The sequence below is a fragment of the Pseudopodoces humilis genome, chromosome 3 (genome assembly GCF_049639895.1).
Source record: "Pseudopodoces humilis isolate 2021_Gansu_Grassland_sample_001 chromosome 3, ASM4963989v1, whole genome shotgun sequence".
Classification (NCBI taxonomy): Eukaryota; Metazoa; Chordata; class Aves; order Passeriformes; family Paridae; genus Pseudopodoces; species Pseudopodoces humilis.
In genome coordinates this window covers 5,068,664-5,090,593 of record NC_142202.1, presented here as the reverse complement: position 1 = coordinate 5,090,593, position 21,930 = coordinate 5,068,664, and the positions used below count along the sequence as shown (strand labels likewise).

At 44.2% G+C, this 21,930-nt stretch overlaps 1 protein-coding gene across 1 annotated transcript in view; it reads right to left on the bottom strand.

Moving 5' to 3' along the window:
* Positions 1-21,930, bottom strand: part of LOC102112625 (uncharacterized) — a 50,225-nt gene that overhangs the window by 6,098 nt on the left and 22,197 nt on the right. The window contains exon 13 of the mRNA XM_088053891.1: positions 13,746-13,830. Coding sequence (XP_087910017.1) covers positions 13,746-13,830 — 85 coding nt within the window. The remainder of the gene's footprint in view (positions 1-13,745; positions 13,831-21,930) is intronic.

Below are 21,930 nucleotides of genomic sequence, written 5' to 3'. Positions count from 1 at the left end.
TCACTTCATAATTGCTCTTCTCTATTTCAGAGAAACCCAGAGGCACAAAATGGAACAAACAGGTAAGTGTCACTAATTCAGGGGAGCTTTAAAGATATTTTCCTTTTGGATGTCTCCTGGGCTTGCTTCACCTGCTCCTTTCCCTTTTCTTCCAAACTCCTGATGTAACAACTAGTGCTGCTGTTCGGTTGTGTAGCTAAAATTTCAAGTTGAGACTAAGTGACTTGGGATGCTGAAAGTAAGCATATAGGGCTTTTACCTCTCCCTTTAATGATTTTTTTTTTTTTTAGTTCAATGGAATGAAAAAATTTTATGAAGGGAATGAATTGTACTTAAATATACTAAGGAGGGAATGATTCAGTGTTGATGCAATAACTTGCAATAACTTTGGGCATCCATAGGAGTGATTCAGAAAAAAGGAAAGACTTCCTCACTCATTGAGTCTTTATCTGTGAGCTGCCTGCCACACATTAGGACATTAGATCACCCTCAGTAAGACAAAACAAGAGATGTGCAGTCCACTCAAGCACATAATTCTGATTTTTTAATGTAGGCACAGTCCCAGGGATTCTTTTGTCACCAAGGCCTCGTTTTGTCAGGGCCATTATGTGCTGCTTTCAGTGAAAAACTTTATTTTAAAGAGTCCTTTTCTGAGGAGAGAGTTGGAGTGTGGAGTCAGGTGTGGTGTAAGAGGACTTCCAGGGTTAGAAGACTCAGTAGCTGAGGCCTTTTATGGACAGGCATAATATTTTGTCTGGTTTGGTTTGAGATCCAGGTTTCATAGATCCTAGGACTGTACTGCTCACCATTAGCTTTTCCACAACATAGGTAATTAATATGGAATACATCAGACAAGCGAGCTTAGGTAGTTACAGAGCTTATGAGTGTTACTGTCCATCACAAGATTGCTGCTGTAGGGCTTCAGTTTTGAATTTTGGATAACACCTTTTCCTCCAATTTTCATTGTACTGTGAAAGAAAATGTTCTCTCACCTTGGCAAATTCTCTTGTTTTTCGCTGTGCAGAGTGGAGGAAGAGACCAAGAAGGGCAGTGACCTGGGTTTTGCTCCAAGCCTGGATATTGGACAACTATACCATTCTGGAAAAAGTCATTTCCACGTTGAAAATTGGTGTTTTTTGGGCTGAACTACAAAAGTCCCCCTCTATGAGCACTGCCTGGAACAGTCCTTGGTTTTTCACAGAACATGCTGCTCTTTCCCTGTAGAAACGTGTAGGGGTTGAATCTGTCTCTGCCTCTCATCCTGTTGCTTCATCCTCCCTGTTGAGGATGTAAATATTTCCATCTTCACATATTGCTTACTATACATCTGCCCAGTGGGACCTGGTGATGCCTCTGCAATTTACCTCTCCAAGGAGAGCCTGCAAATCCAATGGGGCAACTGCTTGGAGAGGAGGTTTCTGTTTGTAGGTAAAGGAAAGGCAGAAGCTTGCTGATCTTTTTGGAGACTCATTTCTGTCACTAAGGGCTCTTGGGAAAGCCTAAAGTGTCTGTTTAATCTCTGCCCAGAAAGAGACTACATCTGACAGGAAACCCACTCTGGGGGAAGTGGCAAGTGTTCCTCTGGGCTGTGATGTCAACTTTGTCATACAGATGCACATCTGGAATAATTCAGGTGACTCTAAGGAGGCCAGGTCTGTGCTATACAACAGGACTGAGTTTTAAGATAGACCAGACAAATACGTAACTTGTATTTTTGTTCCTCAGATTCCATATACATTGCAGTAGATTTAAAATTGCTCCTGGCAATATACCTCAGCCTTTTTTGAGGCAAAAAAGGAGTCCAGTGCATCCTTGGTTTAACAGGAATATTCTGTCTGAGGATTTATGGGTCAATGTCTTAATATATCTCTAAAATGGTAGTAAAAACTACCCTGGTAACTTCCTGAGAGTTATTTCAATTTCCCCTCCTAGTGTTCTGCAGATAATTTATATTATTTTAAATTGATAAACTTGCTGAAAATTACAAGTGCGGGAAACAAATCTGTCAAGAACTCCCCAGCCTCTGAATGTGGAGTGTTGTTTTTTTTTCTTCCTTAACTCACAAATATTTAAAATATTTTGAGAAACCAATGCTTCTCTGAAGAAAAGTGTACTTCTCTCAGCCTAATTCTTTCCCCAGGTGTTTTAAGGAGTGTTCTTTGACCTGCCTATTTCTAAAACATGCACAGTTATGGGTTCCTCTTGGTTAATTAGCGAGCCTTTTTCTCATATGAGGTATAAGCATAATACAAAGCTGAATCTGAGATGTCAGTTTACTGCTGAATTTACATTTTCATGCAAGTACCAAACACTGCAGTGTGATCACACTTGAGCACCTGCACCGCTGTGAAGCCTGCTCCTGGTGTGGCAGGGGGTGTTGTGGGTCAGGCCTGGGTGTGTTGCCATGCTGAGGAGCTGCTTTCATGTTGCCTGATCAAGGTGTGCTCTTGCAGTGTAAGAAGATGAGAGGGAAGGACTGGAGAATGTGGAGACCGGATCCAAAATTTCCTGTGGGCTTTAACACAGGTCTGCAGACAGCTTTGGGCTGAGGGATGATATGGATTCCTCTTGGATCACTTATAAATAGTTCCCTAGAGATTCTTTCTTATGCAGCAAAAATCCTCATTACTTGAAGACTGTCTGAGCAACCCACCCACCAGTCAGACTGCAGCTCTTACACTTGCCAAAAGAAGAGACCCTATATTAAGAGGAGTCCCTCAGAGCCAGCCCAGACCACAACTGAGCAGCCCCAGGTGAGGATGAAGCCTACCCTGGGACCTCTTTTAAGCCCATTACAGCCCTTTTCAGGCTCAGCTGCCTTTCCAGATCCTGACAGTGCCTACAGCAGTGCTTCCTTTCTTGCTGGGCCTCAGAGCAGGCCTGTGGCATTTTTGTCTGACTCGTCAAAAATGCTTTTGAAAGATGTCCAGAGACTTGGTCATACTCATGATCTCCCAGCACCTTTCCAAGGTGAAGGGATGGAGTTAAAAGATGACTAGATAAATAATAATCTATTTTAATTGTTTATTATCTTGTTATTTTAGTGTGGCTGCTACAGCTGAAACACTGTAATGTTCCTCATGACCAGGATGATCCAGATAACAGGAAGACTAAAATAGGCCTTTGCCTCTGGCATTCTTTTTGCTGTTATGGTCTCAAGGGATGCTGGGGATTGCTCTGCTGGGAGCTGGGCTGTTGGTTTGGCTGAGCAGAGGAGATGAGGGCTCTTTATGTCCTCTGCAGACAATGTGAGGCAAAGGCACTAGGTAAATGGAGCTGATGTCCCCTCTGTGGTAGCTTCTGTCCCACCCCAATCTGGATTCATGGTTTGCTATTTGACTTTTCTGCACCTGGAGGATGGAGGTTAAGCCTTTGCAGTATGACTGATGACCAATTATTTTTTTACACAGCCCAAGGAAGGCCAAAACTAAGCTTTAATGTCTAGACTGACTCTTGGCTTCTGGATGACAGACTGCTGGGACTTGGCTGCTTGTATCAGGCTGAGGTTTGTGCAGGGGAATGTTTGAGGAGAGGCAGGAAGAGGTGAAGAATTGAGGATGGAGCAGAGCCCTGTATGAGCAATGGAGTTGAAGCTGTGAGGTCTGTCTGATTGTAAAAGGACAGCTAGTCAGGCAAATTCTTATGGTCTTTGCCATGACACTGTGGTTGGGCAGGGAATTGTGTGTTACCTGCTCAGGGGCTTCACCTGGGGTGCTAATGCTGCCTCACTTGACGTGCTCCAGTGTTGGCTTTTGCCTTGTCCTTGCCCCAGACTTTGTGAGCACTTAGCTGTCAGGGGATCCCAAGCTACCACCCAAGAGTTTTATGGGAGTAAATTATTCCTGGGGTGTTTTCAACCACACAGCGCACATGCAAACAGGATCAAGATGTGCTGAAATTTATACCTGACTCTTGTTTTCAGTAGTTCAAGGAACAGAAGAGGCTTCTGCCTGCCCCAGAAGCAGGGGAGCAATGTCCAGAGCCATATGCAAGATGAGTCTGGACATGAAAAGAGCTTTGTTGCAGCTTGTCTTTTGTGCCTGTTATGCCAGTGTTGAGGAGGCATAGGCACGTTGATTCAAGGCAGGTAGCTCAGGGTGAAGCTGCAGACTGAGCTCTGGATGGGTCAGGGCCAGTTCAGGGCCTCTTGCCTCAGTCCCCTGCCCTCCTCAGCTCAGTCTGCAGCTCCACCCTGAGCTACCTGCCCTGACTGTCTTCCTCAATAATCAGGATGCTCCTCCTGCCTCCCCAGCCCTGCCCAGTGTGCTGCTGGCAGACAGAACAGCAGGGAGCAGAGCTGCTCCTGTTCCCAGCAGGCAGGACCCTTGGAAGGGAATGAGCTTTCATGGAGTAGGAAAGGTCTGCAGGGAAGGCCCACAGAGGCTAGTTAAGCTCTTCACACTCAATCCTCTTCACCCAGAGGGTGATTGGGCACCGAACAGACTCCCCAGGGAAGTGGTCACAGCACTGGGGCTGCCAGAGTTGAAGGAGCATTTGGACAACACCCTCAGGCACATGGTGGCATTCTTGGGTAGGTCTTATGGGGAGCCAGGAGTTGGGCTTTGATCTTTGTGGGTCCCTCCCAACCCAGAATACCCCATAGTTCTGTGATTTGGTTTGGTTTCTGAATGTCCCCTTGCTCCTGTGAGTCACCTGGCATATGGCCCTGATGCCTCACCAGCTCTCTGTGTCAGAACTGGAGCCTCTCTGCAGAAGGAACCCTTTGGCTGATCTGAGCTCTCCTGCACAAAAAGCCCAGAATTGATCATGGTAAGGCAGAAATAGCTTTGTGCTGGAGCCAAGGTCCTTTCAAGGTAGGAGTATTTCATTTGGGTGATTTTAGCAGCACCAGGCTCGTTGGTAACTTCAGCTACTTGAATTCATTGGGAGTCCAGCCTCAAATACATGGTACTCAAGGAAATTAAAAATAATCCATTTGGAGCACATATTTGCTTTCTAGCTTTCAGCTACTTCAAAGCTGTGCTTCCAGCACTTACACCTCCAGCCACAGCTGGTAGAAAATGGACCAAAGATTGTCACAGTACAGAGCTTGGCAGAGTAGGAGCTGCCCTGCTGGTGTCGGGGGAGTTGGATCATATGCTGCCTCCTAAGCTTTGGAGGCTCCTCCCAGGAGTTTTCCATTTTTTCCCTGCTCCTCACACATGTGCTTCTGATAGGAGCCAGAATGTGGCCCTGCATGGATAGGGCAGCATTGCTGTGCCCTCTTGTGTTGCCACAGGACCAATCCAAAACTTCCAGCTGTTACCACTGTATTACATAGATGACTATCCACAACACAGCCTTATTCACGTTGAAAGCTGGAGAAACTTCTGGGTGTGATAAAGGTACTGGAATCTTTCTCTTTCAATTGATCTGCTTGGTGACATTGATTGGTTTTGCTGAGGGGAGGGTCAAATCTCTGTACAATTTGTTGTTTTTACTTTCCCCATAAACAGATAATAATACAGCACAGGCTGAAGGGGAGAGAAACCTGCATGAATTTATAGCTGGCATGACATTTCCTTGTGGAAATGTAGCTTTACCTGTATGAAGAGTCAGCCCTGGCACTGTTTTCTTTGAGCTTGGGATGCTGCCATCCTATGCACCAGTCCCAGGGTTTATTTGGCAATCAGCAAGTGAGGCCATGCCTGATACTAGGTATGAATCCACAGCAGGGAGGAATTCTCCCACACACTGCCAGGGAACAGACTTATTGCCACATATCCACACAGAGTGCCGAATTCACCTAAGTCTCTTTTAATGTTCTATTTTAATTGCTTGTCTCAGCCAGCTGATGATAAATCAGTCTTAAATTTGCCGTGAGGATTTGGGGGGGTAGGGATTGAATGAGATTTTATTGATATTATTGCAAAAGGTCTTTTCTATCTTTTCTGGGTAAATTAATTCTGTCCTTTTGGTTGTATTAAAGACCTTTCAGAACCAATCTGCCAGCATTCCTCTCTGCGCACTGAGCAATCACTGTGCAGACTGCTGCATCCCCAGCCAGCAGAATACTGCGTGCTGGCTGGAGCCCTGAGCTCCACCTGCCTGCACTGGAAATCAGACTGCAGGGAAGAACTTGTGCTAGAAGCCTCTTGTTTTCTCTTTGGTTTTGGTGGTGGTTTTGTTTTTTCTCTTTAAACCCATTCTGTACAGCTAAACTGTAGTTTTGCAGTGCTTGTGGGACAGCATCTGAAGAGTAACAAAAACCAGTGTGTTAATCAGTTCTTCCTCTCTTTCAATGCAGGAGCAGTTTGCAGGCCATAATCTGAATCTTAGCATTACAGTTCAGCTGCTGAGTTTTGAAAGTTCCTTTTTTAAAAACATTCTGTAGAAATCCTATAATTTTTTTTTCCTGGTATATAGCCTTTTCCAAGAAGGGCTTTTGGGAGTGGTGGGCACATCATAATTTGAATATAACCCTGTCAATCATAAATCAACATGACAGTTGTGCCTAAAGCAAGGCTAATCCCATCTTCTCTTGTGCTGTATAGCATATATAACGATGAAGATACCCATGCCCCAATGAGTTTGTGGTCTAAAGTAGGCAAGAATGGCAAAAGGCAGTACAAAATAACCATTTCTAGTCTCTGCTTTTCTGCTTTCAGTAAATTTTCCCTGTATGCTGACAACTCCAAGATTGTGCAAGGTAACGGTTATGATTAATCTAAGAAACCTGGGAGGTATTTAAATTTAAAGTGATATACTTCAGATCATAATTCAGACTCTCTCTGAGGAAGGAATTATTGATTTTGATCTTGATTTTTTTCTTTTTTTTTGCTTGAGACAGTCTTGTAGCTGCCTAATTGGGAAGATGATGGGAAGGTAAAGTAGTGCATATCTCCTCATTCCAGATCCTGCTTGGCATCTGGGGCAGGGCTGCCACCAGTGTGATATGGATGGGTGTCCTGTGGTGGGCTCACATGGCAGGACAGTGCAGCCACTGCTTTGCTAAATGACCTTGCAGACACCAGCCAGGACTCAGGCAGCCCCTTGGGTAAAGATGCAGCAGCACATCAGAATAGGGCTCAATACAGCAATAAGAAGCAGTTTTGTGATGGGAAATAGCTCAGATCACACAATAAACACTGTGGATTTTGTGCAGTGGACAGAAACACTGGGGAATCTCCTAATGGCCCTTGCACTTAAAATGTCAGATTTAACAAAAACTGACCTGTGGGCTTCAGAACCCAAACCTGTGGAGTGACAGTACTTTGCTGCAGCTCTGAGCCAGTGTGCAGACTGTGACACCTGTTCCCAGAGCCATTATCAATTTTGCTATGAACTTAGGTGCTCCAAAAGGCTGCTTACGTGGATTGCTGGGGTTTACCTCTGCACAGACACATGCAAGTATCAATAGCTTAATGAGGGAAAGGAAGACTATATCCAAACTAGGCAAGATTTTTTGTAGGAAAAGGCCATGCTAGCAAAGGCATGAGCTTCAGTCACAGTTTTCAAAGCAATTTGCAAGAACCTGGTTTGGCAGGACAAACTATGATTCAATTATATAACAGTTTTTCCTTAATCTTATAATATTTTTCATTGTTAGGTCTGGCAGTTTTCACGTGGGCCTGTTTAGGTGTAGTCAAACAATGTAAATGAACCCCTGAATTCTCAGTGGTTACTGAGACCAACAAAGTACAAACCCTTCCTGCTGGCTCCCTCCCTGGGGCAGTGAAACAGGTCAGGATTGAGCTCCAAACTGCCTTCATTCTCTGTGGAAACTGCCAGGCAATGGGAGGAATGAGGTAATGAGATTCCAGTGCTGCTTCAATAAGCTTTGCAGGTAAATCTCTCTACATGTGGATTACCTTTTGCCATCCGAGAAATGGTGATTAGATTTCTCTCTTGAGATCTAAAGCCTTTGTTTTCATCGTTCTGCACATCTTGACTGGAAGATGAAATATCTGATCATTGTGTGCAGTTGAAATTCAGAGCTCTGGTTTGGGGAATCCACCTGTGTACTGCAAAGTTCCCAATTTTATTCTCCCAGGACTCCCAGATATGATTCAGCGGACACAGCAATTATCTTGTTTTCACTTTTTGAAAAAGTTTGAGCTGGGATCTCAGTTCAATTTCTATTTTGTGCAGCAAAAATGAGAGCTCTTGACATACCCCAAGATACAAGGAAATGTAGAAAAGGTGGAGAACAGAAGTGTTATCATAAAAAGTGAAATGTGAAAATTTTGTGTGGGGATGTGGCAGTATCCTCTAGTCTTTCTGAGTAGGAAGCTGGATGTTCAAGTCTGGTTGTTTTTCTGCAGAAAATACTGGGGTCTGGGAGAGAGCAGGCAAAGCAGGAACATGCTCAGTTTTGTCTGGATTAGCCTTCATCAGGCAAAAAAATATATCTCGATATTGTGGAATTCTCAGATCTAAAGAAAAAACAGCAATCGTGCATTCATGGGCGGGAGCTTGGGTGTTATTCCTCAAAGGTGGAGGCAGATATTGGTCAGAACAAATAGCTCAACTTAGCTTGATTATACAATGGTATGTTAAAATATAGGTAAAAATCACTGCTTTGTTTTCTAGAGGAAGGCAGTAACTCATGAGGGAACTTTTTTTTTCCATCTGGACTCACTACTTTTCTTTGATGGCAACCTAAGATTAAGTCCTCATCTTCTACCAGTTGAACAAACTTTTGAGACAGAAAAAACAGCAAGAGGAATTCTCTGAGCTGCCTTATCAGACAGCACAGTGACAGGGACCGTCCTGCTTGGGCAGAGGTTGCAATTTCCTCCATGAAAAGGAGAACTTGTACAGAAATGGTCTCATCTTGCCTCAGCAGGAGGCTGGAGAGATTCAAAGGATGTATCTGTGGTGAGTTATTGCAGCTGTTCCTCTCCTGTGAAACACAGTATGGTTAAAAGGCAAAACATTGCATAGCCTGGTACTTGTGGGTACTGCTGTTGTCTTTCTGTGTCATTTTCATCCAGGCTTTGAAGCCTGGTGTTTGATAGGGACTGTGGCACATTTCCTACAGTGCTCCAGGGAAAAGTGTGAGACACAGCAGTGATGGCTATGAGAGCAGAGGTTGCTTGGTGGCAGGTTTATCATTTTCAGGTGGTATATTTTGTTCCTCCATGACTCAAAACCAACTAGGAATACTGTATTGAATATACCTTGAAGCCTGCCTCAGGGGACATGCTGACTTCTTCATAAGACACAAGGGTAGTCTAATGAGAAATGATATAAACAGTAGATAATGGGATAAAAAATCCCAGGTGGAAGTGAGCTAAAAATTGTAACTTTCCCCATTATCTTCACTTCCAAGGCATAATTTATGTGATGGAAGAAGTCCAAGCATGTTATCTTTGCCATTCTTGGGGCACATGGGCCAAGACTGATTTGTTGACTTGTGTTAAGGGAAGGGATTGACTTTAGAGTAGCTTGTGCTGTAGCAGCATGGCCTAACCAGCATCAAAACTCAGGTCAGAAGAAATAATGTGTACAATAAGGCTCTGCTGTCCGCATTTTTTTCAGAAAAATGAGTACTTTTCAGAAGCCTAGTGAAAATAATGAAAGAGGTACTGAGATCAAGAAAAAATAATCTGTCCTGACATTTCATCTACGGATACTTGAAATATCGCAAGAATCTGAAATCCACTGGGGGAAATGAGTCTGAAATGACAGGGCTGTGCAGGAGTTGTTCTGAGAACTGGAGGAAGACAGAGAGTTAAAAATAAAACAAAGCAAGGGAAGATGCTGCAGTAACTTAGCCCACTCTGTATTGCTTTTGTATAGGTGTGGGGGAGAAGGCAGGCAGCAGCTGGCTGCTTCAGAAAGCCTGTTTTTATTAAGTCAAATTTCAAAAAGCCAATCCAGTCAATATGGGGTGTAAAACCCTTAAGATCTCTTCTTCTGATGGTGGAGCATGTCTTTCTCCTCCTTCTCTTCCCCTGCACCTCCTGCCACAACAGAAACAACCCAAGTGACTCTTCCTCCAGCATAATTTTTCTGGAGTCCTCTATGGTTCCCAGGGTACACAACATGGGAGAAACTAATTAGAGATCTGACCCTGAGTGAATTCTTAATTGCAGCTTTCAACCCAGTATGAAGGAGACTGATATTATTATTGAGACAGAATCACCCTTAAGTTTATTTTCTGGGGGAAATCCATCACAACAGCACCTATTTCTGTGTCCTCTATTCTTGACAATTTTCTGTTTGTTCATGTTTGTGTCTGAAGTGCTCTTGGTGTACCTAACAGAGGTGTGTGTGTTCCCTGGGGTCCAGTAGAGCAGCCCACATGGATTATTCTAGTTGCAGAGTCCTTGGAAGCAGCATGGTCTGAACAAGCCCATTGCTTTGTTCCCTCTTAGAGCAAGAGAAACTCTTTGATCTTTCAAATGTTTCAAAGCACAGAGTACTGATGAGTGGTGGGATACAGACAGACTGACAAAAAGATGCCTAGGAAAGGAATGACAGCCTTCCTGAGGGAGGGGTGTGGTGTCAGATTTTTTGTCATTGTTCTCTGCCAACATGTTTTGTCCTGGTCCTTCTCAATCCATAAAGTCAGGAGAGTTCCCTTTAGCACCAAGCCTGTCCCAGAGCCAGCCAAGGCTGGTGATGAATCTTTCTATGGTGTGAATATCTTTCAATTACCTTCAGATAATTTCATCAATCACTGAATGGACACCAGTGACCCCTTGGACAGCTGGAAGTGTTGTCATGTTTGAATGATCCCACTCCTGTTACCAGCTCCTTTCAACACCTGTTTCCTTTACAGAACACCCCCACACTGACTGCATAGAACATATGGAATATTGGTGTCCTACTGAAAAGAGGAATGAAAATGCTGGGATAATTTCTCTGCTGGCCTAAGAGAGGCTGCACAGATGGCAATGAAGGTGGCTTATATTGTGTCTCTGGGGAAAGGAACTTGGTGGATTGGGTCCTCATCTGTGTCAGATGTTGAAAGCCCCTGTGCTATGTAGGGTACCTGGGCTTTGTGTTTGCTTACACACAGGTTAGCTGAACTCCAGGCTCCTCTTGCTGAACCAGATCTTAACCTCTAGGCCAGACCAAGGCAGTCTTGAGAACCAGCAGTGACAGTACTGATGTTTGACATCTGTCTCTTTCAGAGGACAAAACTGATAAATCTGCAGCTTCGTTTGGGCCCAAGGCAAACAAATCCCCAGGCATGATGGGCCAGTGAGGCTGAACTTTCCAACCAGCCTGGAGCCTTAAATCTTCAAGATAGCTGCATCTGTTCCTGGGTCTAGTTTGCTAGAGGATCTCAAAATGCTGGTATATATATGTGGATGTAACTGCTGTCTCCTGAAGTTACCCACATTCTGAGGATCTGACTCTCTTACAGGGAGCGGAGTGCCAAAGGCTACTCTCATAGTAAATTCCTTAAGTGTCTACAAGATGCTTTACCAAAAGCAACCTCATGCTGCTCTGAGTGATGGTTTGAGGGTGAAGCTCAGCAGTGCCCATACTGCTTACCTGGGAACAGGTAAATGGTGAGTGTGGCAGGTGAAAACACAACTGTCTACAACTGCACTTATTAAAGAGTCTCCTTTTCGCCTTTTTAATAGTTGTATTTGCCCTGTTAATGGGATAGGAGTGGATTTAACAATGCTTTCCCTTCTTTTGCACCCTTACTCATCTCTGCTCCATGTGTTGGAGCAGCTGTCCTGTAGGGTGGTGAGAAAGTTTGCAGGTAAATATTGATTAGCTTTGTAGTAATTCAGCAAAAAGACAGAACTTTACTTTTCACCTACACGGCATCCGTTCTCTCAAGTGGATTAGTTCCTGAGGAGTATCCTTAGGAGAGAAATCCTTACATATGTGAATGAAACAGGCCTTTAAAATAAGTACAGAACTCCTGATAAAGGATCCCCAGAGTCCTATAACCATTTTGCTGCCTTCACTAATGCCTAAATAACAGAGGATGTTGAGTGGGGGAAGGAAATGAGGTGGGAGGCAGCTGATGAGAGGAGCAATGTACCCTGCTAACAAAACTCATCTGAACAAATACATCCAGGACCTCTGTGTCTCCTTTCACCTGCCTCATTCTGAGCAACCACATCAAGAAGGAAAAAAAATATTTAAAGCTCTACTAACCAGAGCCCCATGGGAAGACAAGATAAATATCAGCAGAGCTGGTGCTGCTATGGGTGGGAAATGCACACAGCACTGGGATCAACACATCCCTGCCATGTGGCAGCATCTGCTGCTGCCCTGGCTTGGCATAGGTTCCAGTGCTCCTTTGTGCTCTTCTTTGATCCTGTGCCGTGTTCAGCAGTGGGCACTTGATAAATTCTATTTTCCTAGTGCTGAGGGGGAGGTATGTGCAGCTGGAGAGGGAGAGGAAGAGCTCACTTTAGGCACCACGTACTGGGAGATGGTACCTGTCCTTAGGGATTTTCTCTCCACAGTGCAGCACTTTCTCAGGAAGGAGCTAATCCTGTGAGACACTGAGGGCCACCAAGGCACTGACATGTGAGAATGTTTTTAGGCCAGTTCACTGCAGCCTCAGCCCTCTCCCTCCCCTTCCACCCTCTCAAAGTCAAGGCTGCTTTTTCTGCAGCACTGCCCTTCTGGAAACTATGAGTCTCTACTGCTTGCCATAACCTCAGTCTATCATCTGAGGATGCAGTAGTTAAATAACAGTCTGAGCTTCTGCAAAACAACTGTGGGAGTCCCTGAGGCCACCGATACTGGTTATTCCTCCCCCAGAGCCCCAGGGAGCAGATGCAGTGACTATGTAAAGGCTTCTGAGGACAGCAGTATAAAAGCAGCTTGCAGAGTGGCCAGCAGGCTCCAGCTTGGTTGGGAACTGCCTGGTCCAGGATCAAATGCCAGTAAGGGGAGGGGGATGTATTTCTCTTGGCCTTTCCAGGTTTGCAAAATTTATCTATCTTGTGACAGAAATGGGCGTGAGGAGAAGAGCAGCCCCTTTCTGACTGAAAATCAGTCAAGATAGGGATAATCTTTTAACCTAAAACTCTGACTATTTCCAATAGCAGTGGTTCTTCCTCACCAGGATTTCAGCATCAATCAGTTCTGTGCTGCTTTCAGGAAGACACCTGCCTAGTGCTTGGGATGGATGTTGTACTCTTTTTCTCTCTGGGGATGGTTTTCCCTGGGTGGAATACTGGTTCTGCTTTCCCTAAGGATAGCCTTTGCCTGCTGCTTGTTTTCCTCCTTGAATGCCTCTTTCCAAGGGAAATTGCTGGTTTATGGTTTATGCTCCACTCTTGCCAGAGCCCTGGTGAGGGCTGTCAGAGCCCTTCCCAAACTGGGTGATGTGCCCAGGTGATGTGGACTGCAGGCAGTGACTGCTGTTTACCCAGGGCATGCTTTGAGGCTTCCAGGAGCAGCAAAGCTCTTCTGTAAACTCCAGCAGAACACAGGCTGTATGTTGAGGTAATCAGCATCCTTGATCTTTTCCTCTGAGACCCAGCAGTTAGCTTATTTGCACTCTGTTGTGGCAAAAATACAAAGAAAACAAATATGAAAGATTATTTAATGAACTCTGGAAATGAATAATGAATACATCACTTTTAAGTGGTTCTTCAAGGCTGCTACTGAGTGCTATCCTGAGATGTGAGAGCAGGAATCTTGGCTAATACAAAGGGGGCAGTCATTTGGTTCCTGAATGAACAGCTCACAGGATGAATGGGCCAGTTAATTGTTTCTTGAAGCAAACTTCTCAGACATCAGTGTGTCTGAGGAGACTTGGCAGTGTGCTGAGCCTTAATTTTTAAACAGTATGAAATATGGGCCTGACTTACCTTTGCTTGGAGTTGGTGTAATGCCACTGACTTCAGTGGAGAATTTGTAGCCCTCACATATCACCTGCCTGGCTACTTGTTGGCACTGCAATAAGAAATGAAACATCAAGCAAGGTTTTCCAGCAAGACTACAGTTTTCTGGAAGATCCCATGCTGACAGAAGAGTAGAATATATGACTGACTTAAACTGATATGCTACATGTCTTGTGTTGAACATGTTATCTTTGTAGTGATATCCTAGCTTAGTCTTTATCTAAAAACCAAGAAAGCTGTTTGAAACCTTCATCTGTTGGGAGATTGGCTCACATTTCAAATAAGTTATACAGCATTTTTTCTTAGACTGAAAAAATTCAGGTTGGCCTTCAATTATTGCTTATAACTCAAAAGGATTTTAGGATAGCTGTTTGGGGTTTGGTGTCCCTTGGAGTCCTTGGTGGATAGACTCATGATAGTGAAAACATTTTAGGGATGGATGACTCAAGAAATTTCCTTTTTTGAGTCTCTTTAAAATAACTTCATTTGAATGAGAAAATCAGCAAGATTCTTAAAAAAAGCAAATGTGTATTTCAGTATGGTATGAGTGTATGGATAAAAAAAGCCAATTTAAGAATTAATTTGCAACCTAAGACACAATCCAGGAAAAATATTAGCAAAGGTGCAGAGTTTTCAAGTTCCCAACAAGGAGAAAATGTGCAAGCAGCTCAGGCTTATCAAGGGAACTCATTTATTCTGAAGATGTATTTCTTGTCTGTGGCTTGCAGATGTGTCAGGGGGCTGAAGTGGAGGTGATGATGGTTGGTGGAGGTGTAGGAGCCATGCTGAGGATCAGAGTGCTGCCTCTCACAGTCTGCTGAGTCCTTTGTGTCCTGCCTCACGGTGCTGTGCCTGACCCCCACGGTGTGATGGCTGCGTCCCTGAAGCTTGGACAGGCACTTCCCTGCAGGAACAGAATTCCTTAGCAAGGCTCTTTTCCACTTCCACTCCATGAACAGGCCTTGGTTAGATGGTGTGGAAGTAGGCACCTCATGCAGGGCTCCCTGCCAAGCTCCCTGGGAGCCAGATCTTAGTGGCAAGTGAGTGTCAAGTGAGCCCTTTACTGAAGTGTGTGTGATATGAAGAATGTTTAACTTTTATTTTCACACTCAAGAGACTATTACAAACCAGTCAACTCTTTGTTGTAGCATATGGCTGGTTTTCTTGTGTGTGAGACACAGATGTGGTCCACAACCTTCCTTTCACATCAAAGTTTGCATCTTGCTTCAAGGTCAAGTTTGGTTTTCTTAATTCACTCTTCTCTTACAGTTCATTTCCCCCAGCTTAAAAATTAAGGGTTACACTTATGTGTTGTTGCATGTAAAGATAGAAATTTGATTTTTAAGACATGTCAGACATCTCTTTGAAATTGGGAGCTAGATCCCTAAATATCTTTCAAAATCTGGAGCTGTGCACCAGATGGAGAATCAGCACTTAAAGAGTAATTTCATGAAGGAAGTGGAGTGAAATTATTTCCTTTAGCAAATAGTTTCACAGCATGAAGAAAGAAAGCAGAGCCAGCATCTTGCATAGGGAGATCGTGCTTATTCTCCCCTTCTTCATGTCTCTTTCCTAGGGTTTTGGGGAGCTTTTAGTTTTGTCCTTTTTTCCTATGGATGCTTCCAGGCCACATCATGTCACAATGGAATGTGCCAAACTAGGTATTGGTTGCTCTCTAATTGGCATCAGTAGCAGGTCAGAGTGAACACTTTTTGTCCCATGAAAGGCTGAACACTTTTTATGTCCTGAAGTGATTTGAGAGTAGATATAAATGTCACAGATACACTGAACAAGAATTACTGGCCTGTGGAATTAATCCAAGATAATGTCAGAGGCTCTTCAAGGCAGGCTGGTTATGTGGTGTGTCAGCCTTATGTAACTGGATATATGTACCTGAGGTTATGTGCAAATGTAGGGGCTGCAGCTGGGCTCAACACCCCAGCAAATGGACAGGAAAATCCCATCAGCTGCCAGTGTCAGAGTATCAAAGACTGGCATTTTCCCTGGTGGGGAAAATCCAGTCCCTGATTATCTCTGAAGACAGTAGTGACACCACAGATTTTCAGGAATTAGTCCTAATCTAGATTGTCTAGAAGAGATCTCCAAAGTTTTCTTATCCTGGATGCTGGAGACATGTACAGTGTGCAAATAAGTTTTTTGCAGCGTCTGGGAGGGAAATGCAACTTTCTAAACAGGTGGAGCTCATCAGTTTTCAAAAACACAGCTTCTGCTTAGAGATCAAACAACTGCCATATGGTGTTGTTTTTTCCTATAGCACAAACATATTTAGCCCTGCCAGGAGAAGTCTGGGCAACTGATTGTCAGTGGCCACACAGGATATGGCTAAACTTGCATTAAAACACTCCCAATGTTTTGGAGCAGCTTTGGAGAAAGGAGCTGAATGGCAAATGGGGGAGGAAGCGATGCAGTGGGTCACTTAGGGAAAGAGTTACTGCTCAATTTAACCTCAGTTTTATTTTATGAAAGCCTGGCTGCTGCAAAGATACAGGTGTAAAAAAATAAATTAAAAATTCTAGAACCCTTTATATAACTAGACTCCTTCACCAAGCTCTGAAGTAACATTTCAGTTAAAAAAATAACAAACCCAAACAAATAATTGCATGTTACCTCTCTCATTCTTGGCTATAAGATGAAATCTCATTAGGAGCTGCAATAACAGCACATCGAAGAGCGAAATTTGGCTTCAAATGCTTTCACTTTCACAACACCCACTTTTCATTTGAATGCTCAAAGTTGCTGCAAAACATTTTTGAAAATTAGCTATTAGCTACATACTGTAGTAATTTTTCTAGTGACAGCCATTGCATAGAACATCTACATTGTAATAAAATTTTTGCAGTACCTTAAATTTGTCTTGTTATTGTCTATCAAGTGTTGTTATTGCTAAACTTGTTCCAGTGCTGACTCAGTTGATGAGCATAATTTTACTATGTAGGCAGCCCTAATTCGTGATGATCTGGGGCTTCACATAGCATCTAAAACCTTCCTCAAAAGCCATTTTGCAAGTGACTAAGACATTAATGAAAGATCTTTGAGCTTGAGGTTTGTGCTATAAATGCAAAGCAGCATTTATTATTTGGGCTTTACAAATGCAGTTTTAATTTTGCCTTAATCAATACTTCATTAAAGTGGGCCACGTAGGAAACATTTGTTTCTCTGGTCTCCCAAGCAGCTTTCTGTGTCACATTAGGGAAAGGAAAAAAAAAAAAAAAAGCAAGGCTTATAGCATTCAAGACAGCCTGAAAAAATATTTTTCTTTTCCTTGGCTTCCCTTCCCCCTTCAAGGCTTTCTGCTCCAGTAGCTTGTATTGTAGTCATACTATGCTTGGAGTGACTTGAGAGCATCCCTAATGTTGCATTCCTGACACTGTAAGCAAATAAACTATTTTTGTGCAGCAATCTGTAAGCTGCACTTCAGGAAAACCTTCCTTGTCTGCTAAGAGACACCCAGGAAAGCTCCGTGAGGTTTGAGCAGAGAGGCAGAATGAGGAAAGTTGCCTTGTTTTCCTTGGTGCAATAAATTCAAAGCAGTTGGAGGAGGGGTCAGATGGCAGTGGGATTTCCCTCTCTGTCCATCAGCATTTTGAGAGTGAGGGGTTCTGCTGCAGCCACTGGATTTGGGTGTGGGCCACAGAGAGTGCAGGAGGAGCAGGGAAAGGCCTTGCAGGATGGCTGGGGGCTGTGGCAGACAGGTGCCAACATGACTGAAGTGCATGAACGGTCAGGGCATGGTACCTTGAGGTACAACTTGGTTTTATGCCAGTTGTGTTCCAAATTTGATCATTTCACAAGAGGAAAAACCACCTTAACACACTCAAGTTGTGATCTGAAGAGGAAGTTGCCTCTTCCCTCAGTCCCTTTTATCATCTCTGGGGATGAACAGGGTGTGTAGAGACTTTCCCATCTTTGGTTTGGCAGGAACAGACTCATCCCCCTGGAGTGACTGGCACTAAGGTTAACTGCAGAGAGGCTGCTGGACACCTGCAGGGTGGAACTAATGGCAGGGTGAAATATCACAAAAAGTTGGATTGCTTTGTCCTTAGGTCTGTCCTGTCAAGGCAAATTCTTTTCCTTCTTGGAAAATCACAAGTCTACCTGCCATGAAGTCCCATCTGCGATCCAGGAAAGCTGCTTTTTCTTTTACTTTCATTTCTAGAATTTCCTGGAACTGTCTTTGGATTTTAAGCTGAGTTTGTTGAAATCTTGTGTTCTTTCCCTCCCTCTCCAGTATTCCACAGGAGTCTTTGTTTTTCCCCCCTGCCTTTTGTTGGCGAACAAATTGCTTCTGCACCATTGGAGCTGTAGTTTGCTGTGCTCTTTGTACAAGATGGTTTCAGAGAGTGGAGGATTGCCTCAGACCTCTTGACTACTCTCCCCATACACCACTTCTGAGGCTTCAAGGCTCACTTGCTTTTTAGCAAATCAGAGTTGACACTGGCTGACTTCAATGCTGGTGGAAGCTTTTCCCTTGCTTCATGTGGTTTGTGGATGGGCTGTTGGCAAGTGTTCCCGACTGCAGCTGCTAAAGCCTTATCTCTCTCTGTATGGAGGTGCAGAAGTTGCCTTCAGTGAGTCCCTGGGGTCTCTTGCTGCAGTGTCAAAAGCTTGTTTCATTGCAGGGATGGGGCAAAGTCTGCAGAAGGCCAGTTCAGTGCACTGAGGTTAGAGCTGGCTTTGCTGGGGGAACTGATACCTGCAGTATAATGTGTGAGTTGTAACCAGAGGTCTGGTGCTCCAGTTAATATGTGGGAATACCACTACTATTATTCAAAATAAACCTGCCCTGCATTCTATAAAAAAAAAACAGCAAGACTCCCTCAAATCTTATAAACACTACTGTTACACTGCTGACTGCTGGTTCTTGGGGCTGGCTTGAAATGCAGCCTAGGGAGGAGCCAAGAGGTGGAGGAGAGCCACTCTCCCTCCCAGAGTGGTCTGGCCTGGGGTGGAATTAACCTTTGTTCAGTGCAGAGGAAAAAAAAAAAAGAAAAATCAAAGCAGGCCAGGGTTGACCTATATTTGATCCTTGCAATGTGCAAGTTCTGCTTCCTGCACTTTTTCTTGTGGTGACCTTTTGTTCCTAGGAGGTAAAAACTGCTTTGAGGCATTGCTGTATGTTTTGTACGGCAAAAGTTTCCTTCCAACAGGAAAGGATAATTTGAAGATCATTATTTCTGTTACAGGAAATCCCAAAGTCGAATTAAAAAAAGGAAACTTGTTCTTGTGAAGTCTTCAAATACCATAGGATTAAATCTCTCTTTAGATTCTGACATTATGGATGGGATGATTGCCACTGTTCTCTCATATGTGCCGTGTGCTTTGGAATAGGATGTTTTGCCAAAGTCTCTCGTCACCACCAACCAAATCTCAGTGGGGAAGAGAAATGTGGTCTGTGCCAGTGGGGTGAGGGAAGGGCCAGGGGGCTGGGTTTTCAAATGTCAGGTGATGTGGCTGAGGAAAGTATGGATATTTTCATCTGCTTGTGAGAGTGGAGAGAGCAGAAACTGGTTGTTCAGAGGACAAGAGGCGATTCAGAGGAGCATATGGTAGTCCAAGGCAGAACTGTGCCAATGCTTTTTTTTCCCTGCTCCCTTCTGTCTGTTTTCTGGAGGAATGAAGGCATGGGTGAGGAAGGATGTGAGGAAAGCTGTTTGGGGTTGAACAAGGCTTTTGACCTTGAACAAAATATCTACATTTACAGAACTGGGACCTGAGGCTTAAAGAAATTTGGAGAGCCACTCCCAAGCCCTAAGTGATGGATGGTTCCCTTGCACCCTTCTTACCTTTTCCTTTCACTACCTCCAAGCTGCTTTGAGCCTTTAGTTGATGGAAGTAAGTCTGAAAAGACCCTTCTGAAAAGACTTTTCTCTAAGGGGAGCACAGGCAGCTGCCTGAGGCCATGGGCCTCTCCTAGCATCACTGGAGCACTGGTGGTGCTGTGTTAGATTTACTCCAAGAGATATTCAGTGCCTCTTTCATGGCCCACACAAGAGGAGGTACTGGCAGACTTTAAAGAATACAGACTTGAAGGGATTTCTCAATGATGTTTTCCACAAGTGACAAGGCCTCTTGGTTCTCATCTTCTGGGAGTCATTGGTGAAGAAGGACATCGCTGTTGCTGCCTAATTACATACCAAAGCATGTGTTTTGTTTTACTTTCTCAGTGAGGAAGGGGCTGGAGAATGTGCAGGTGAGCAAGGACCAAGAAGTGGCCATTCCCAGCAACCTCTGTGCTGCAAGATCAGCTATCCCCATGGTGGCACAGTGTGTGTGCACTGACTGGTGCATTGTGGTGTTTGCAGGCGTGACTTGTCCCAGCTGACACACTGCAGAGGGAAGCAAAACCACCATGTGCAGAGCCTGAGATGTCTGCAGGCAGCAGCATCCTCACAAGGTCCCATCTGTAGCAGGACTCATCCACAATACCGATCTGACCTATTTTGCCTTGCTGGCTCCTGACACAGGCAAAATGCTATCCAGTCACAAATCATTTCCGTGCGGGCACTTGGTGCCTTCTGACTGGGTTTTGTCAGCCAGCACCTTTTCCTTTCTGTGCAGCTACCCAGGTGAACTCAGCTGAGCAGTGGTGAATACCTCCAGGCCAGAGAGCAGCCTGACCTTATCAGTGGATGTGCCCCTTTGATTTGAAGGATGCTGAGGTTATGGAGTCAAAGGTAGGAGATGGAAAACAGTGTTTGCTGGAGCAGAACATCAGTTCCTGCTACATTTTTCCTCCTGCAATGTGAAGCTGTGACCAAGACCACTGTGCAACTGGACAGCTCCAGGTTTTGTTATGATGTTGAGTTCAGGTTATCTGCTGCATCCCAGCTTCTGAAATGAAAGCTTAACTGCTTCCATGTTTTCTGTATGCTGCTTTAAAAAAATTTAAAAAAAGGAAAGAACTAGAAATCTATTTGTCCTGTTTTGTGGCATTGCATTGAACACCCACATGGGGCTGAGACCTTTTGATTAGCTTTACTTTGCTTTATGAACTAGTAGAGCAGTGAACTGTAGTACACCTGGGTCAGGCACTTCTGTGCTGGCCCTGTTTAGTTTTCTCTGGTCTCCGTAATCCCTCATGCTGTGCAAGATCCAGCTTTGCTTGGATCCTGCTCAGTGCCCTTCCTGTGTCCAACTCCTGCTCAGCTGTGAGCAGTCAGCACAATTTATTTGCTGTGGAATATAACCTGTCAGCAGATTTTTCTCCTTCCTCGTGGAAAGGCTGAATCCAATGTAGACAGTGCTGCCACTGTACTCTGCATTATAAACTCTTCCAAGCAGGGATTTGTACTTGCAAAGCATCTTCCTCTGTCCCTCTCTAGTGGCCACCACACAAGCAGAGATTTATAAATTTCCACCACCAAAACAGTTTGCAGAGCAGTTGGGCTTGTTGTCAAATGCTGTGATTGTCCCTTGATGATAATCATCCAGTGTGGAATATCAAGTTATGGCTCCAAAGGAACAGCAAGTCAGAGCCTTCGTTGATATCAGCCTCTGCAATCCCTCTGAAGGCAACACAGCTCCACCACTTCACACCACACATGGTGTGTGCCAGCCTTTATCTGGCATCTCCAGCTCTAATAGGAACATACGCTTGGCTAAATTAAGAAGGAATATTTTTGTGCTTTAGTACAAGCATACTAACAATTCCAGTTTATTTTAAGGATATGTCTTAAAAGCATTAAAAGTGGCATAAAATAATAATATATGTAATTTACCACTGTGGAGACTGTCAAGTGTTGTCATGCTACTGGCATTGTATTTAATACCCAGGCTGCCAAGAGGCATCGCTAATAGAATTTGCATTAATATACACAGCTTCTTTAAAAATTAATTACCCAAAGTAGAGCATCATGTACTGAGACTCTCAAACAGGAGAGAAACATTGAAGCAACATTGAAATAAGCAGTCTCAGAGCTCCTCAGGAAGCCAAGGGCAGCTGGAAATATTGCCCCAGCCGTTCTCTCTTGCCCAGTGCATCATGATGGGGATGCAGACACAAACTGACAGCGGGAAGCATTGCTGTGGAAAATTCTGAAGGAAATCATAGATTTGAACTGGGCCTGGAGGCTACTCTGCTGCTGCTGAGGGCTGCTGCTGTTGCAGCTGCAAACTGGAGAAGCTGCAAAGA